Source organism: Sesamum indicum, linkage group LG7 (genome assembly GCF_026168435.1).
Source record: "Sesamum indicum cultivar Baizhima isolate 11 linkage group LG7, ASM2616843v1, whole genome shotgun sequence".
Taxonomy (NCBI): domain Eukaryota; kingdom Viridiplantae; phylum Streptophyta; class Magnoliopsida; order Lamiales; family Pedaliaceae; genus Sesamum; species Sesamum indicum.
This window is the reverse complement of record NC_142663.1, coordinates 14,925,222-14,945,379: the sequence shown is the minus strand read 5'-3', so window position 1 is coordinate 14,945,379 and position 20,158 is coordinate 14,925,222. Positions and strand designations below refer to the sequence as shown.

The window sequence follows — 20,158 nt, the reverse complement described above, 5'->3', positions numbered from 1 at the left end:
CATTTCTTTTTGTCTTGCGAAAATCACTCATTTTCCTTCTTCACCCGAATCGACCACTCCACTGAGCGTGGACACGCTTAGTCAATCTTGCAGAAATTGCCTTGTAATCTCCTTTTTCCTTTTTTATGCCTTCAATTCCGATTTTAACTTGATTTTTATCATCTTGTCTCATATCTTCCCTTTTGGCTGAATATGCAAATAAAATCACATGATTAGAAATGTTTTGGCTTAAAAATAAAGATTAATTACTATAAAATCGTGACAATTGCAGAGTTATCATATGAAACTAGTGATTCTTTGAGAGGATTCATACACTTATATATGCTTCCTGTCTTCTTTTGCTCTGCATTCAGTTGCTTATATAATTTAAATCTAGGAGAGGTAATAGTTTCACAAATGGACATGTAGATGGAGTATAACAGTTTTAGGGATTTGCAAATATTAAAAATATGATTCTTTCAGTAACTCTGGAAAAATATATAACTACAATCACGAACATGCCAGGATTAGAAAATGGTGGCTCTGTGCTAGCAGACGTTGCACCATCTTTCTTGGCCCGGTCTTATATAACCAAATAAACAATGGGAAAAAACAAAAACTAGCCCCCAAATATGGAGAAACAATATAATTCATATGCTGTTACAAGAAAATTACTAGTTGCCCTTCTTGCAGGGCATTAAAATTTATTGCGAACATCCACCGCCGATATTACTAACAGACGGGAAGATCAGCTGGGGGGGGCTCTAATGTTTGCAGTTCACCAACACCATTTTCCACCAGGAAAGCCATTGCCAAACCCCAGGTAATGTGGACATCCAAGTGACAGTGCAGCAGCCAGACCCCTGTTCACGTTTAGGGTGTTTCAATGTGAGAAACATAGGAAAGAGAATGATAGAAGTACATATTATAAATGCTTTTTAATCTTGTGCTAACCTGGATTGTCAGCGACAAATCTGATCACTGTCCACCCACCAACGGGTAAACTTGCCGTATTCCGGAGAGGTGGATCCACGAGATTAAATTTGGCTGTATCTCTGCTTGGATTGAAATTTCCAAAGCCTTCAGCAATTATATAGAAATCAAAACCATGAAGATGAATTGGGTGGTTTTCAGCTGTGAAGATGCTTGTTCCCTGCAACACCAACTGCACTGTTTCCCCATATTTTAACTTGTACACCTTAGTACCCCGAACAGGTTGCCAAAGGGATCGGCTCACGTTACCAGTGTAATCAAATTGCACTGGTGGGTTTGCTGGAAAATCTGTCGTGAAAACTCCAGGTATACCTTGCTGATGTGCTTGCAGCAAGGAAAAGTTGGATGGGAGCACAAAAGACACATTGTTCATGCTAGCAGCAAATCGAGTTCCGTTTGGGCCCTGACAGTTTCTAGGCCTGGCACCAGGGGGGCAATTGTTGAGTCCCAGACCAACCGTGAAAAACAGATTGTGATCAATGTTGTTGGGTACAGGCACTCGTCTTGGGCTTCTGAACCTGGTGGTGAAGGCAGTTGCGGTGGCTGTGTCATTAAATGCTGGCATTGCAGGCATAACGGGTTTCACTACACATTTGGCGGGGCAACCAGCAGATTCATATTCAAGAATGGCTGTGGTGGTGGTATTATCGAAAGGTGCTCCTTGAGCGCTGGCATAGGCTCGTGCAGCGATGTAGTACCTGGCGGGTGGCTGATCAGCAGTTATAAGTACATCAGTGGTCTGGCCTGGTCCGAGCATGAGGACTGAGGTGGTGAAGGGTTTCACGTATGAGGCATCAGCTCCAACCACCGTAAGCTTATGATTAGCAACTTTGAAGAAAAGCTGTTGATTGAGCGCAGAATTAACAACCCTGAGAAGATTTGTCTCTCCGGAATCCACTGGCACGGTTATCGTCTCTGCATCAAATTACATAAGGTATAATACCCCATGTTAGTCAACATAGGTTGGCCTAGTAGTCTTTGTGGTCCAAATGATACGGGAAAATGATTTATTTAGCTTTCTTTAATTGATTTCTTTTTCCTCCTTATTTGACTATTTTTTCCATTTGAGATATTCTTAAATATATAAATGGAGTTGCAAAAGAAGCAAAAAACCTTCACGAACTAACCTTTGCTGGAGCAATTGTATAAATCACCAGGTTGTCCATTAATCGTGTAAGCATCAGAAACATTAGGGGCTGCTCCTGTTCTTGTGGCTTGTCTCACAACATCAACGGGGTTCGCGTCCCACCATTCACCTGATCACCATCACAGCCATTCATTCACAATCCAGAGAGAGAGAGAGGGAGAGAGAAAGAGAAAGAGCAAGATTGATTGATTACCAAGAAGAAGGGAAGTTTCCCGTTTTGGCTTGGGGAAAGGATATGATTCTCCTTCTTTAGGGCGGATGATCAAAGCACCATACACGGTGGCTCGCAGCCACGAGCTGTGGGCATGCCACCAGAGTGTGCCTTCTTGCCCCTGGATTGTAAACCGGTATGTGTAACTCCCTCCTGGTCTTATAGGGCATTGAGTCACAAAATCTGGTCCATCAGCCCATCCAGTTCTTATTTGACGCACTCCATGCCTATGCATTGGTAGAACACAAAATTGGAATCTTTTTTAAGGAAAAAGAACAACTCGTGAACGCTAATATTTGGGATTATTAAATAAATTCTTCTTGAAATTTGAGTGAATTACCAGAAATTCTAAATTTTAGAAAAATTAAAGTAACACACCCTACAGTACTGCTTTACATTACACAACACATTTGTCCTAGTGGAATTATTATATATAGACATTCCCAGATTTGAATATATTATAAATTATAAAAATCACTGCATCTTAGAATTTTAAATAGTTACACTCTACAGTACTGTTTTATATCACAACCGTCTAGTTTCCAGGATTGTAATGTATATAAAGTATTACTATAAAAGGGTGCCGCACCGATGAACTTTTTTGTAACAAGTAAAGACTTCATTCCTTAATATTTACTTCATAGGCATGAATATAGAGAAGAGTAATGCAATCATGCATGCATGCATGCATAAGCACTTACCAATGAATAGTTACATTGTAACGAGCTCTGTTAACAACATTGACCACCAGAGTGTCGCCGTTGTTCACTTCCAACGTCGGCCCTGGATACATCCCATTCACCGTTATCGCGTTGTGGGTTTTGCACAGCCTCTTCACTGGAGTCGCTTGCACCTGTTACAGTTCACACCATTAACATTCACTACTGATTGCAATCCCATCTTCACACCAAAACACCAAGAAAATGAGCTTAAGTGGTGGCTTACAACAAAATCATGGTAGTGCGTTTTTGCATCCGCCGTGGGCAATGCATGAAAGATCAGAAAGACAGCGGAGAAGAAGTAGAAGAAGAAGAAAGAGCTAAAAGGGTTGCTGTATTTGCTTCTCAATGCCTCCATTTTCGCCTACCAGTATCGTTCTCTCTCTTCTTCTGCAGATGAATTGGAAGTGAGTAGTGGTGTGTTTGCTTGTGGGAGAGTGAAAGAGAGGACTTGCTCTTATAGTGAAGAATTAGGAGAGATGGGGGTGGTTCTGAGGTTGGCAGATTAGGTTTTGATAGTATGATTAGTGGGCAAAAAACTTTGTTCAACCCTGTAGGAAGAGTTGTTGCACCCACTGCTCCATCAAACTCAATAATTTTTTTTGCTTTCTTCTTAAGCTTTTCTTTCCTTTTTTTTGTCTCAAATTGTAGTCATGTTTTGTGGTTAATTATTACAATAACATGTGTTGTTTGTTAATAAATTCTTTGCCATGCATGTACATTTCTAGTGTTCCAAGGTTCTTCCTTGTATCCATGTTTTCCCACCCAAGTATAGGAATTTAATTCCTATATATTACACTTCACTTTTCTTTGTAATCTTTTCCAACATTATTACATTTGATGGGATTGAAATAGATCACTTCGTAAGAAAATTATATGATTGATATACAATTTAACGTCAATGAGTAAGATAATTAAGACATTTTAGTATTGAAATTTGTATGTATTATATTGATCTGACATGATTATACTGTCTCATATTTTTGCATTCGGTCTACATAGGAAAATCCAAACTAACTTGACATTAAGAATAAGTGAAATTAGTGCACCAATTTCCTCTTCAATTTTGCCAAGTAATGTAATTAGTAACTTTCTTATGACAAATGTATGTGCGTTCAAATCATTATTTCTTTTTAGTTTGTCCTTCGATTTTTTCATGCTAACTTTGACTGGTTCTTAGTATTGCTAAACCATCCTCGAAGTTTCATCATTTTACATTCTGCCCCTCCTTTTTTCTTACTTTCACTACAGAAAATATATAAATACATACATATAATTTTCGACCCAAAAAAAAAAAAAGAAATAAAGTAAGGTTAGACATGAGAATGATTTTGGATTTGCAATTGAATAATTAATTTTTAGACAAAAAAGTATAAAAATAACTGTTAATTAATACGTCTTTAACAAAGTAGAGTAAATGGGAGGTAAGAAATAAATTTAGAATTTTATCAATAATTTTCATTTACATACATTCAAAATTAATTATTTTATTAGTTTTGATCATCTATTTATTTTATTTTATTCGTTGTATTATAAACAAATATATTTAAAATTAAATTAATTGTAAATATATACCGAGTGTGTTTCAATTATGATAAGAATTTGATCTAGTATGAATGGCTGTAGGTGATCAATTTAGGCATTTAAAAACTTCAAATTTAAATTTGGATTAAAATTCGAATTAGATGACGACCGTCGATATGACCTAAGTGGACGGAGAAAGTCTTTGTTTGACAATTTAATTTAATAATGATTAATGTGTAGTGTGGAGATTTGATTTAGTCATATAAAACTACATTCAGTTAGAGAAGTCCATAACGACAAGTTAACTATACTAATTAGGTTGTCGAAGTCAGCAAATAATGTTACCCTTTTTTTATTATTATTATTATATCATCCAATTATTTAATTTTGCACTTCATAAATCATTTCTTTTTGTTGAAATTTTGGGAGACTGATTTGCAATTTTGACTTTACAACTATGAGTTGTGTAACCGATAATAATAAATTTTACATATTTGATTATTAGAACATTCAGATTTTAAATATCGATCAAATACATTTAGAAGTTATTATGTAAAATAGCAGGGTATTGGTATTTATAGCATCTAAATATTCATAAATTTTTAATTTTGAGAAATCAACATTACCATTTGAATAAGACACCCCATAGCCAAATTTATGTTATTTTGTATAAGTATTTTGTACGATCTAAGGCGGTAAAAAGAGTCAATGGGGGCCTTTACTCATTTGTAAGCGTGAGATTTTATAATTAAAAGGTTGTGGGATCAAAATCTCATTAATGTAAATATATGTTTATTTTTATAGTAGTTTTTTGTTTATTTATCTTGCTTGAACGTTCAATAATGTATTGACCTAATATTTTAAATTTAAATATGTTACATAATATCATACTTTAAAGAAAAGAGGGGGGTTGGGGGGGGGGGGCAAAAAGAAAAATGAATTTCAAATTCTAAAGTAGTGTGTGGTTTGTGTTAATTAAAGTAAGATGTAAGAGAAGATTGATTAGCATTTATTACATCACCAAACAACTGTATTCACACCAAATGTAATTACCACAGTTTTAAGTAATTGTGGTTGAATTGTGATGATGCATCACATGATTCACTATGCAGCCGAACTTGAGCTTTTAGCCGGGTTGAACACTTTTAGTTATTTTATAATTTGTGAATATTTATTTATCTATTTTTCTAGTACCTTATTATTTATTTTTTTTCGATGTATAATATCTCGATTTGAAGGTGATGAGGTCTAAGTCGATTGACGAAATTGAGGCCCAAACTATAAGGTCATTGGTTCGACCCCACCAATATGTAAGATGTTATTCTACTTTAATAGTAGGTGTCATTTTTTAAGTAATTCTTAAGTAAATATTAGACATAAATATTTGAAATTGATAATTATACTCAATTTACTTAAAAAATAATAATTCGTTGGTTTTAATTTAAAAAAAAAATTGATTTGAAATTTATTTAGGTATTGATCTGTTGTTGTATTGAGTGGTAAAATGTTCGAGTTGTATGTACTTAAATGCAAGAGTACGGGGTAATTTTACATTTGAAGTTATGGTAAGAATTTGCAACATAAAGTGAAAAATAAGAAACCCTAAATTCAGCCCTCCAACCCCCTGCCCTTACTTTTTTTTTTTTTTGATAAATTAGAACGGACTCCTCAAAATTTTGGCATATTTATAAATACCTTCTCATTATTTGAATATTAGAAATACCCATCAAACAATAAGAGATATTTATAATTATAACAAACTTCAGAAGAGACCTTTATAATTTACCTACGATTGAAAGAAAAGGATAACAATAGGGTAACAACTCTCCAGCTCTCCTTACGCAGTTTTCGGACTTGTGCGTTTAATTATTAAAGATATATAGGGGGCAATTGAATGGCCAACACGAACACCAATCCTATCAGTTCAACACGATCAAAACCTAAATATAGAAGACCCAACAGTACTAACTTTTTAATTTCCGACACGCAGTTAATTACCAAATAAATATTTATAAAAACAAGCAAAGAAATTTAAACATGTAATATTTGTATTCATCAGAATATTAATACATAAACTTGAAATTAACCACTCGAACACCACTCTCGATTATTATCGTAGCGTATATTTACCGCATTCGAACAAGTTATTACAAGGCACTAATAGGTGTATATAAACTCATTGGATGTATAATATAATTTCTAGAAATTGATGGAAAAAGTCTTAAGGATGATCCATCCAAAAATCCACATAAGCAGCATTGAGATCACTTTGAATCAAAGAAAAAGAGGGAGAAATTAATTATGGGGATTTAGATGGTTGAACAAGAAAAGAGAAAAACGTGTGCTGTAGTAGGTTAAGGTTTGTTAGCGACTTTGCATGAAAAAAAATTGCATGCGTTTAAGTCGTTAAGCATAGTGGGAAAAAAGGAAAATTAAAATTGACAGAAGAACAACTAATTAAGGAGGTTTAATTATTTACTTAGGAAAATTGTAGTGTTGTGGGTAGTTTTAATTATTAAGTCCAATTTTAACAACCTTTTTTTACTATGAAATCAACTGTGTCTTGATTGCAACTTGGTACCATCTTTTCCGCAACTTTTTTGGTTGCACGTCTTGTCCGGGCATCACTGCTTTGCCACAGAGTCAATGTGCTCTGTTTCCTAAGTTTGAAACTTTTTTAAGGGATATTTACATTCTGTTTTTTTTTATATATATATATTTGATGTAATTATATATAAATTTTATACGATTTGAAAAATTATATTTAATATTTTTGATATTTGCTTCTATCTAATGAATAAATCCCTCAATTAGTTAAAATTTGTTGAATTTATTGATATTAACAAAAAATGATATTTTCCCTCGATTGATTAATTACTGACTTAGGCAGGTCAAACAATTTTTTTTTTCTGATTAAACTATCCTTATAATGGTAAATATATACTTTCTCACATGCATTAACACGTGAAGACGTATAAGGGTAATTTGGTCATAACAAATTTTATTTGATATGTAATAAATCAATAATCAAGAGTAAATGTAGATTATTTTTTTGTTAATTCAACAAATTCATGAACATTGACTAACGAGTGGATTTATTTGTTAGACAAAAACAAATATCAAATATATTGAATGTAATTTCTCAAACCACAAGAATTTTATGTGTAATTACACCAAAGCTCAGGAAAGGGGAGTGTAATTATCCAATTTTTCAATTATAAATTAAGGATGTGTGACAAATGATATCCATATGATTAGTTTGTAATTTAGAAAGAGTGACCAGTTACATAATAATTAAAATAACTCTTGCTATGTTATCAACGCAATCGAACTCAATTTGAACTAGAATATTTTATTTATGTGGTTAGGGTTGGGTTTTTACAACCCTCTCGCACCTCTTTCTAATACTATAAAACTACATTCGTGGGACTCAAATTCACCACCTTTTAATTGTGATTGCTCAATCTTACCAATCAAACATTCGCTTGGAAGAATTGATTGTATGTGTTCCTATAAACAAACCTATAAAGGATAGAAAATGTAAATGGGCCGTTGCGCCTGTCTAGCTATTCAGCAACTGATTTTAGCCCAGATATGTGGTGGGCCATTTGTAGTTTTGGGAATGGGGCAGCCCAAGTCTTTCCCCAAGTTTTAAACTTAATTGTACGCTTATCTAATCTTTGATTGGGCGTAATTGGAGGTTCTTCAGCCCAATGGATCCAATCAACACGACCCAATCTGATCATTGGTTTGGCATGAATTATTTGTACTCAATATATTATAATATCTATATTAATATTAAAAAAAAAAAAAACTTTTCACTCACAATTGACTACCATCTGCATTAAATTTTAAACTACTCATTATACTCTAATTATTTATTTATTTCAAATGACAGACATTCTCTTTTAATTTTTAATATATTATTATGTTTATCTTACATTTTTATACATGTTCATCATTTATTTTATTTTTATATATATTAGTATTTATGGCACGCCGTCGTTATGTATATTTTAGTAAATAATATTTTATATTTATAATATAATGTAATTAAATAAAATATAAAAAATAATATATTATATTTTAAAAAAAGCTAATTTATGAGTATTATCGACACAACAAAAATATTGATATTGTGATGCCGCAAACTAGTATTTGTGAGTGAATTTTTCTTTTTTTATATTTTAAAATTTACGTGGTATTTAATTGATTATATGTACGCAAATAATACATGTCATATTATCTAAGTATATATACATATATATATATATAAATCATAATATTTGTTTATATGTCAGTATAACAGTAACATAATGTAGGGAATCTGGTAAGTATAATTATCTGAAATGGTTGTCATTTTTCCTTTCATTTTTATTTTTTTAATTTTTGAAAATGATCGAAATGTTCCTTCTACACGTGTTAATCACGTGGCAACACCAAGTCATCCTCTTCATTTTATCTTTACTTCACTTTCCTTCTAATCCCCGGAAACTAAAATCTCTCTTCCCCCAACCTCACCCCCATTGACCTCCGTCGTCCCACCACCGTACCCGGCCTCCGCACCACCCTAGGCCGTGGCCAAATCCCTGCTCCACTGTTACTCTAACCCCATCCGCCTCATTAAACATCGGAAACTCCAATTACTAGAAATGTCACCATCGTACATCATACTCTAGCTGAATCACCTCATTTCTTACAGACCTTGTAATTTTCTTGAAATCTTGGAGAAAATTTGCAAAACTAAGGAAGCCCAGTTGAGGAAAAGTGAAAAATAATGATGGGCTATGAGAACCAGGGCTACGAGGAAGCGCATCTCTACGCGTCGAAAGAGCAAATGGCGTCGATAGTCCTAGCAGATGATTTCTCACCGCCATCCGATGGCTCGAAATCGTTTCCTGACGACCCCCTCTCCTCATCTCAGTTCGTTGATATCCCCACCAATGACACTGATCCTTTGCAGCCTTCCCCTTCGAAACAAGCCCTAAATCCCAGTCCTAGTACAATCCACTCCATTCTTGATCCCCCTTCTTATGCAGAAGCCGTTTTCCGATCTTTTGACTTCGATTCTGTCGATTCTGGTGACATGAACGGCCAGGACGGCTCCGCATTGGCATCGCCTTCGTCTTCATCATACTACCTTAAAATCTCAGTTTCGGATCCACAAAGGGAGCTGGAGCAATCAGCGTCTCTTGTGCCGGGAGGAAGTTCTTACTTTACGTATTTGATTACAACTTTTACAAATATGCCGGAGTTTAGTGGGACAGAATTTAATGTCAGGAGAAGGTTTAAGGATGTTGTTGCACTATCGGATAGGTTAGCAGAGAGTTATCGTGGGTACTTTATACCTTTGAGGCCGGATAAGAGTGTTGTTGAGAGTCAGGTGATGCAGAAGAATGAATTTGTAGAGCAAAGGCGCGCAGCATTGGAGAAGTATTTGAGGCGACTAGCTGCACACCCGGTGATAAGGAAGAGTGAGGAATTACGGGTTTTCTTGGAGGCTTCTGGAAAAATGACGCTGGTGAGGACAACTGATGTAGCATCAAGAATGTTAGATGGGGCGGCTAGGCTGCCGAAGCAGCTGCTTGGTGGAAAGAGTTTGGATGGGGGCGCATCCAATATGAGCGAGGTGACACAGCCCACCAAGGGTGGGAGGGACTTGTTGAGGATTTTTAAGGAGTTGAAGCAATCAGTGGCCAATGATTGGGGTGGAGCAAAGCCCCCAATTGTCGAGGATGATAAGGAATTTTTTGAAAAGAAAGCAAAACTGCAGGATTTCGAGCAGCAACTGATTAATGTTTCTCAGCAGGTCATATCTTGTTCCTCTTTTATCATGTATACTCCAACTAGATGCTAACTAAATTTACGTAATCATGCATCTGCATTGCATGCATTACTCAGTAATGTGAGAGTTTTGTATTTATGGCCCTGCATTGGATGATAATGAAGTTCAATTGATGAGCTTGGAAATCCACAATTGGATTATGAAGGTCTAAATTATGTTTTGTTTCATGTTTAGATGTAAAAAGATTGAAATATCTTTGAGTTGCAAAACCATATATGTTTGTTGGTTGAGATGGTGCGAGTTTTGTTTTAAGCATGATTAATAAAAACAGCTGTTCCAGGCTTACCTTAAAATGGGTGCAGTGGCGCATTAAGGTGGAATGACCTATGTAGCGGCTTTGTTTCAGCTAGCATGTTAATACAGCAATAGATAGCAATTGCTATGGTGTTTCTATCAAAATTTTGAACCCAAATCTAGTAGACAGGGGTGCTGGTGGTGCTTCCGCCATTTGGATATTGCTGGTTATGATTTATTGGTATTTCATGGGTATTATAGGGTGCTATAGATTTTATGTGGTTGGGGTAAGAGAGACTTTGTGCAGAGCAAAAGGAATCAGGGAGCTCAATGTTCATGCACCTTTTCTTGGACCTTTTGCTTTTTCTTTGGTGTTTATTCAATGTTTTGACCTTTTAAGTTTCGCCACTTGAAGATTTGTGCTACGGTTAACAGCTTCTTTTGGTACTATCGTTTGATTTTTACTTTACAACATTTGAATTGTGAATGCAGATTTGGCAAATAGCATTAGGCATAAAAAAAGTTGGCTTCCCAAATTATTTGAAAAAAGTTTAGATGTAATGATTGTTTAATATGTCAAAAAAGTTGTTGTTTTGTATGTTTTATGCTTTTGTTACAACCCTGACATTTTTCCATTATATCCTTGAGGATTTCTTTCATTTGATTCATTGGTTTAAGTGGTTGAAGTTGGGTTTATGCTAGGTTTGCTGAAAGACTTAACTATGTAATCCATGAATTACTGTAATATTTATTTTTAGGGAGTTCTTTCAGTGTCATGTTAAGGAAACTGTGATTTATGGTCTCTATTGTTTTTCAGGCAGAGTCACTTGTGAAAGCCCAGCAAGACATTGGAGAGACAATGGGTCAACTGGGGCTAGCTTTTGTCAAATTAACCAAGTTTGAGACAGAGGAGGCGATTTATGATTCTCAAAGAGCATGTGCTGCAGACATGAAAAATGTGGCTACAGCTGCAGTTAAAGCAAGCAGATTATATCGGGAATTAAATGCTCAAACTGTCAAACATTTGGTAAATCAATTGCTATTTCATGTGGCTTGGAATATTAATAAGTTGGATTCTAAGTTTTACGGTTCTATAGATTTTCTATATGTGGGGTTTCAGATCTTTGTGTATTTGCAATTTGTGCCGTTGGTTTCTGTAACAATAATCATGCCTTTACTTCATTTTGTTCATGTTAAAAGCATAAATTCCCTACAGATTCTAGTCTATCTAAATCTTTTAAGTAATGCAGGACAAACTTCATGAATATCTCGGGATGATGCTAGCTGTCAACAATGCCTTTTCAGACCGATCAAGTGCTTTTCTGACTGTACAAACTCTTTTATCAGATTTGTCATCATTGCATTCAAGAATAGAAAAACTTGAAGCTGCTTCATCGAAGATATTTGGTGGGGACAGCTCAAGGATTCGGAAAATAGAGGAGCTGCGAGAAACTGTAAGAGTAACAGAGGAAGCTAAAACTTGTGCAATCAGAGAATATGAACGAGTCAAGGTAGGTTCTCTAACCTGGTAATTCAGAAAGAGAAGTTAAATATAATATACTTAGTGGTTTCATGTGCCTCACCGATATTGTCATTTATGTGATGCTGTTGGTTGAACTTCATGTTTCACTATGAGCATCTTTTGCTTCTGTAAGTTTGTATCTCTGAATCTCTGGATCAAGTTGGTCCTCCTTTGCATATTTCCCTTTAGCATTGAGTCCATTGCAAAAACTTACTATGCATTTCATTCTTACAATACTTGGTCCATAGAAAACTAAGATGACAAGTTTTTGTTTTATGATTGCCCTTTTTATCATCATCCACGTTGTTGTAAAATTCTAACGTTGCTTAAATTCTATTTGATTGAAAGATGATGGGTGTTCAAAGATTTACTTTGGCTATATATTAGTATTTATGCTGTATGAAGCAGATATGCAGATTGATTACTTCGCAGAAGTAGTTGTGCTTCTTGAAACTTATGTTGACATTATACTCTCTATCCTAGGATTTTCAACTTCTTAGTTTCTTCATTGTCTGATTGCTATATGTCAATAAGCTTTAGTAACTTGGCATACAATAAGCTTTTTCAAATGATTTTTTTCTTCCATATTATACTCTCATCATGCATTAATGCCTGCCTCTAGTGGTTTCTAATTTATGTGTGGTGAAAATGTGTCGAATTCTCTCTCCATTTACATGATTAGGTTTTTATGATGGGTGACAAAGTTCAGGTCGCTTTCAGGTTGTAAATTCGGCTGAATGAACATTTGATGCTCCAAATAGGAACCTTGGATATAACGAACAATTAATACACTCTTCTATCCTTGTTTTCTGAATCAGTCTACAACAACAAATTCTCACTTTGTATGTTTACCTTATGACCATAAATTCATTGTTGCATTTGAACTACTGCAACTTTATACATTTAATTATTTTCATTGGAAGTTGATTATTGATTGAAGAATCTATATTTGATATGCAGGAAAATAATAGAAATGAACTTGAGAGACTAGATAAAGAGAGGCATGATGATTTTGTGAACATGCTGAAAGGATTCATTGTCAATCAGGTATCATTGTTTCGTACTATTTATGCTGTTACATTCGCTAAACTTGAGTCTGTTTCCCTAGTCTCATTAAACTATATATTGTTTTCATTATTTGCAACAAGCAGATCTAGTTTTCTTGTCTGATATTTCTGGTGATATCTTGGGATTTGAAAGTTAAATTGTTAATGAGCTTCTTGTATTAGGTGGCTTTTCCACTCAAGATTTTGACAGGAAATATGTAAACTTACTGTGGCGACTTCCAAATAAGTCACTAAAGGCATACTACCAGTGAACCAGAATTAAACATTTGACTTTAATCAATTTCCTCAAATCCAGGTGCAGTTAAAATGCATCTGAACCTATTTAGACCAGATCAAGGAAGACCAAAAATTGCATTTTTGTTATAGGGTGTTGTAGTCCATTTCCTGTTTCTTCTGTGCTGCTGTTCAGAAAATAAAACAAGATTGGTCACCAGAACCAATCCAAATATGAGAAAGGTAATGCTCAAGTTAATAGGAAATTTTACCATTTGGCTTGCAGACAATCTTCAAATAATCCCTTTATTTCATTCCTTAAATTGGTTCCTTTTGGGGCCCGTTGGCTGGTGCATTTAATCTATGCTGCTGTTCTCAAGAAATAGTTAATACAATAATAAGTCTGTTTGGAGAAAGCTACTTCTCTACTTCGTAATCAGTATTGATATCTGCCTTGGCTGCATTTTGTTTCATTTTCCCTACTCTACTGCAATTTGTGGTTTGATATGTTAAAAGGGGTCAACAGAGACTAGTTTTGACCCTGTTGACGATAACAGGCTGGATATGCTGAGAAGATGGCAAGTGTTTGGGAGACAGTTGCTGAAGAAACGAGTGGATATGCAAAAAAATGATAGCAGGAGAGCTGGTCGTAAATATTTGTTTTTCTTGTTAGCTTTTCTTCATTGGTATTAAACCCTTTTTCCCTCTGTTATCCTTTGTACTTGAGGCGTATATTCTAGTTGAACACACAGAAATGTTGATAAAATTAGTGAGCTGTTGTTTCTCTGAAGTTAGTGAGGGAGATTCTTCTCATCTTCATGTAGACTAAACTAATTGAGTTTCTTGCTCATATTTCATGCTTATTGTCTACTTCTAAACAGCTTCCCAAGTCTTGCAAACTGTTAGTGTACTTCAAACTTTGGCGATGGATTTTATCGTATGTCAAAGAGTTTGGTTCCAGATTTTCTTTGCAATTTGGAATGAATTAAGTGAGCAATTTTTGGAGTCGGATATAGTATGTTTTGCTATTTCACTCATGTAATTAACCAACAGCCCATGTTTTTGCCCCCGGAAAAAAAAATATATAAATATATAGTTGTGATTATAACTATAAATCAAAACATATATTTGTAATTTTGCAAAAGATAAAATTATGTTAATGTGATTAGACTTCATTTCAAGAGATATAGATTCTTTTTACCCAAAGTTTGATTTCAGTGGACAAAGAGTTATTGCAGCTATTGATCTACCTACAATACTTAAGAATTACAGCTGGAGGAGCAACAATTATACAATAATTGATTATGCAATAAAAGAAAAGAAGATGAGTGTGAACAAGTAATTTCATTTTTTAGTCTCACTTCATTTTCAACTACCAAAGAGGGATGGAATTAAGAAGGATTCACATCCATTCAAGTCCCTTTCCTTGCAAAATTGCCATTCCAACCAAATATACACACTACAGGAGAAAAGAACTAACTGCATGGCATAAAAATTTCAAGAATGAAAGAATAGAATAGTGGCACACTAATAGTAATGGTCCCCCAACCATCATCTCCACCAGCTAATACTTAAATTTAACCTGTGGGCAGAGGCTTCTTAGTCACTAGAGGATGGGATTGCTCCGCCGTCGTCGCCAGAGCTGGTAGCGGTTTCTGGTCTGATCTCTTCCAGTTGCTGCAGTATCTGATGAGCTTCCGGTCGAGCCGATGGTGATGGATCGACACAATGCAGAGCCAGTTTTAGTGTGTTCAACAACTCATCACCTATAACTGTTGCATCCCTCATAAGCTCCACGTCGAAAACCTCGTTCGTCCACTCCTCTTTCACGATTGAGGCGACCCACTGAGGCAAGTCCACCCCATTCAATGCCTCTCCCGGAGACTTCCCAGTTAGGAGTTCTAATATGATCACACCGAGGCTGTAAATGTCGGTCTTGGTGGTGGCTTTCTTGAGCTTGGAAAGCTCAGGCGCCCTGTATCCTAATGCTCCAGCAGTAGCTATCACATTTGCATTTGCTGCTGCTGTCATTAGCCGAGACAGGCCGTAATCTGCTATTTTCGCATTTGTATGTTCATCAAGAAGGACATTGCTTGATGTAAGATTTCCATGAATGATATTGACATTGTTGTGAAGGTAAAGGAGCCCTCTTGTCATCCCTTTCGCAATTTTCATCCTGGTCGGCCAATCAATCGGTGTATCAGGGGCTCGAGCTGCAAATAGAGACAGATCATTGGTTAGCTCATTTGGACAATTAGAACAACATTGAATGAAGAAATCTTTTACTTCACTCACCATGTAAGAAAGTAGCAAGACTCCCTTTAGGCATATAGTCGAAAACGAGCAGCTTTTCTCCCTTTGGACCTAAATAATAAGCTCTAAGGGCAAGAAGATTGGGATGTCTAATCTTTCCAAGTGCATTGACCTCAATCTCAAACTCTCTTTGCCCTTTTGTTATCTTTTCTCTCAATCTCTTGACAGCAACCTGAATTCCATCTTCCATTGTAGCCTTGTACACTGTTCCATATGTGCTTTTGCCCATGATCTCTGCGGTGGCACACAAAAGATCATCAGCACTAAAAACCAAGGGCCCATCAAAGTGCACAAGTTTCCCTCCTGTCTCTCCACTTGCCTCAACTTCACTGGCTGTCGGCGGAACACCCTTTTCGCCTGCAGCAGCCTTGCCGGCTGCCAGGCCAGCCTTGGCTTCTTTTGCCGCTTTTCGTTTCCTTATCAGACAGCAGATAAGAATGCAGCAAATGATCAGCAAGATTATGAGAAGAGCTCCTGCTGCAATTAGAATGATGTCTTTAGTACTCAGTTTTCGACCTCGCTTCATGGCTGATGGAGCTGGTGGGGGAGCTTGCGAGGGGGAAATGGGACAAGGGGTGGAAGGGCTATAACCACAGAGCTGAAGATTGCCCGCAAAGGCACTTGAGTTGAACTTTTGGGAAAGTTCGGTGGGAACAGGGCCAGACAGGTTGTTATATGAGACATTGAAAGCAACAAGATTTGGCAAGTCACCAAGAGAATTAGGAATTTCTCCAGTGAAATTGTTGTAGGACAAATCAAGCTCACTGAGTGAAGAAACATTGCCAATTGAAGCTGGAATTCGACCATCAAGTCGATTATTTCTCAAGTTAAGAACTGAGAGTTTCTGTAGATTAGACAGACCATCAGGCAAGCTCCCATTGAAGGAATTGCCTGATAAATCAAGTGTTCTAAGCCCAGAGAGATTGCCAAAAGAAGCAGGAATGATTCCAGTGAAAGAGTTGTGATTAAGTGTTAATAACTGAAGCTGAGCCACATTTCTCCCATTACCTCCCCAAGAATCTGGAATAGGGCCAGAAAGATTGTTGTTTTCAAGAGCAAGAAACATAAGTGACGAAGACTGAGTAAAACTATATGGGATTGAACCCGACAGCTGATTGTAGCTGATATTGAGTCTAAAAAGCTTGGTTGAGTTAACAAGAGTAGGTGGTATTGGCCCAGACAAAGAGTTATTAGCAAGGTCAAGTGTTTGAAGAAGGGGACACAAACCAAGTGAAGCAGGAATTGAACCAGACAACCTGTTATTGAACAACTGAACACCTCTAAGATTAGGCAAGAATCCCAAAGATGTTGGAATGGAACCAGCAATGAAATTGTCATGGAGGCTGAGTTTTCTGAGAGCTTGAAATTGGCCTATTTTCTCAGTGATTCTCCCACCTAATCCTCTCCATGGAAGCTGGATAACTATAACTTGGCCTTGTGCGCATTTAATTCCAACCCAACCACCAGAACAAGCTCCATAACCACTATCATTCCAGCTTCTCAAGAACCCCTTTGGATCAACCAACTCATGTTTGAAGGCTTGGAGTGCCTGAAAGTCTGCTTCTGTAACAATCACTCCATCCCAAGAACCACCAGAAACTACCCCAATCACACAAAACAACACCTGGAAAATCAAGAAAACCTGAGCCCAGAAGGCAAACCCGCCTGAAAACCAAAAGGGCTCATTTTGAATCTTCCATTTTGCCCTTTTTCTACCAGAATACACCTCGGAAACCTGATTTTCTTGAAACGGGCACGTGTAGTAACATCCAAACACACCACTCTTCACCTCCATAACCACAATATGGAAAATCCAAGCGATATAACAGGTAGTAAACGAGAGATGAGAATATATATATATATATATGAAATGAAAGAAAAGACACTTAATTGGTCCTATCAACAGACCCCCCAAGCTCCCTCTATTGAGAAGTGAAAAACAAGAAAGGCTAACAGTGTGAAACTAGTTTTTGTAGTGGCAACATAGGGGGGTAGGGGTAGGGGGAGCTGAGCTGGTCAGTGGGGTTCGTGTGATGAGGCACGTGAAGTGGAGAGAGAGAGAATGAGATAATGTTAAATCAAACGAGGAATCTGAATGAAAACGGGGTTTTCTGGGGAATACATAAGGAAGTTGTCAGGGCCCAAATGTTGCCACATAGATAGATAGATAGATAGATTCAGCTCTTCCAATAAGGCGTAACGGCTAGTTTTTTCCTCTGATCCCCCTTTTTAACTTTGCATGTAACTCTTGCACACATGTCTAGGGACTGGTTTTGGAAACTCGGGTCCAATTTTAATTAGGCTCCTCACAACGGCTATCTTTTTCACGTGGGGCCCTCCCCCCAGTCAAGTTTTGGTCTTGTCCCAAACTGGGGTTGGGGGGGCCCATCTTCCCAGTTGAAACATGAAATGACATTTCCACCCTCGGAGGTTGTTGGTGAAATAGTCCTCCTGTACTTCTTGCGCACAGAAGAAAGAATCCTACGTAGTTCTTGGGAGGTTGTTTTGGTCAATACGAGGTAACATCTCTCACTGAAGAAGGCCTGTCCTTTTCCTAGGTTTATTGTGTGTGTTTGGTTGTTGATGGATATGATGATATGCAAATTTCTTGAATGAGAGGCAGAGGCAGAGGTAGAAGGAGTCCTTTTCGTAGCTTCTGACCTATTCATCAACACTCTATTTGTAGGCCAAAACAGAGACTTTAATTGTGAGTTTAGGTGTCAAATTGGTGCCCTAAAGGCTTTTATTAGTAATGTTTCACTGTCATTGCTAAGTTTACTTTCACATATAATATGTCGTTTCTGCGTATATATTATAAATAATTTTTATATTTTAAAATATATTATAAATATAAATAACATATATAAATTAATATATTACATCTCCAAAAATAAAATTCATTTTAAAGGTATCATCGATACAACATAAATATCATTTTTGGTCCCTTAACTATACCGCTTATTCAAATTTGATTACTCATGTTTCCCATTCATCAAATTTAATCCCACAAATTTATAAATTCTATCATTTTTTATTCATTCCATTATCTAACCATAAAAAACAGCGAATTTGTTGGGAAAAAAATATAAAACTATTGTTGCCAAAAAGGCTCAAACCCAAAACCTAATCAAAGCATTCAACATTTTTACCATTTCACCAAGTGCACAATTTATTCATTTTTCTGAATGAAATATTACTTAAAACCAAATATTGAGCCACAACTAAATGGGCACATTTTTACAATAAAAATCTGGGGTTGGCTTTTAATTTTTATTTTATAAGGTATTATGGGGGTAGTATAGATATATATATGCAAAGGTCCATGAATGAAATGATGAAGGCTTCCACATTATGTACTCCAACAATCTCCAATAATTTAGTCTTAATGGACCATCATCATCAATTTCACCACTTAAATTCCCCACTACATAATTTGATCTATTACCGCCTGGATTTTTTTTATTTTTGGATAAATACTATATTTTGTCTTTTAAATTTTTATATATAATTATTTCAGTTTATTTTTAATGTTAGCATCGTTAATGTTTAGCTTTTTTTTTATCTCAAATTGATCCTTCTCATAGTTTTTAACTCTCCTTTAATATATAGTACTGATTATCTATATTAGGACACCTATAAAGCATTATAAAATTATAAATTCATCATGATAATTTTTTTTTGGTAAATTACATTTTGTCATTTGAATTATGCCCGTTTTTACACTTTGGATTGTAATTAGATTTCTTTTTTTTTTTTATGGTGACTATTTACCATCTCAACTTTGCAAATTTTGCGCTTTACCATATACGACCGTCTTTTTGTTGATTTTTTTTTTGTAGGAATAATATCACATGCTCTGCATATATGAAAAATATCATAATACATTACCCTTAAATATCAGATGTACACTGTATGTGATATTTTCAAATAAAAATTTGGTGAAAAAATAATTATAAATGGTAAAGTGTAAAATTGGGATGGTAAGTTTTTATTTCTTTGGGCCCAGAAATTGTTCGTCGTTTTCGTTGGGCTTCACTGTGCACTGCACAGAATTCTTGGGGCAAACTGACGGTTCTTTCTTTAGAGAGGAGTTTGATCCCGGCCCGTCTTTTTCTCGTGACTTACGAATAGGTACAACATTAATTATGAATTCCGTCTTATAATGAGCTCTTGAAATTTGGTATAATTATAAATATTCTCTTGTTATTTGGATAATTATTAATATTTTATACGTTTAATGTCCATTCAATAATTAGTTTATTTTGTTAGTCTCCATTAATTTTTCATCTATTTCACGTAATGAATTAGCTAATTTTTCAAAATGAGGGGTATTTATATGTAAGATCATTGTAATTTATCTTATATTTTTAAAAATTTTGAATGGTACAACG

General features: G+C 35.7%; 3 protein-coding genes across 4 annotated transcripts; 1 reads left to right on the top strand and 2 right to left on the bottom strand.

The window, feature by feature from the left end:
- Window positions 1–431: 431 nt before the first annotated feature.
- LOC105167012 (laccase-12) lies at window positions 432–3,495 on the bottom strand. The gene is made up of 6 exons (XM_011086563.3): window positions 3,276–3,495; window positions 3,032–3,183; window positions 2,313–2,557; window positions 2,100–2,228; window positions 934–1,887; window positions 432–842 (listed from the first exon to the last, which is right to left on the bottom strand). The coding sequence occupies exons 1-6, from the start codon at window positions 3,405–3,407 to the stop codon at window positions 712–714; spliced, it is 1,743 nt and encodes a 580-aa protein (XP_011084865.1). The 5' UTR covers window positions 3,408–3,495; the 3' UTR covers window positions 432–711.
- A 5,549-nt stretch (window positions 3,496–9,044) lies between these two features.
- LOC105167011 (sorting nexin 2B) lies at window positions 9,045–14,334 on the top strand. Of its 2 annotated transcripts, XM_011086562.3 has the most exons (5): window positions 9,045–10,382; window positions 11,470–11,679; window positions 11,903–12,163; window positions 13,135–13,221; window positions 14,012–14,334. In XM_011086562.3, the coding sequence occupies exons 1-5, from the start codon at window positions 9,351–9,353 to the stop codon at window positions 14,084–14,086; spliced, it is 1,665 nt and encodes a 554-aa protein (XP_011084864.1). In that variant the 5' UTR covers window positions 9,045–9,350; the 3' UTR covers window positions 14,087–14,334. The 2 variants fall into 2 exon arrangements, with proteins under 2 accessions (XP_011084864.1, XP_088738680.1); XM_088882554.1 differs by lacking the exons at window positions 13,135–13,221; window positions 14,012–14,334 and adding an exon at window positions 12,895–13,017.
- A 451-nt stretch (window positions 14,335–14,785) lies between these two features.
- MRLK (meristematic receptor-like kinase) lies at window positions 14,786–17,938 on the bottom strand. The gene is made up of 2 exons (XM_011086561.3): window positions 15,750–17,938; window positions 14,786–15,667 (listed from the first exon to the last, which is right to left on the bottom strand). Exons 1-2 carry the CDS (start codon window positions 17,560–17,562, stop codon window positions 15,054–15,056), a joined length of 2,427 nt encoding a protein of 808 aa, XP_011084863.3. The 5' UTR covers window positions 17,563–17,938; the 3' UTR covers window positions 14,786–15,053.
- Between the last annotated feature and the right edge of the window lie 2,220 nt (window positions 17,939–20,158).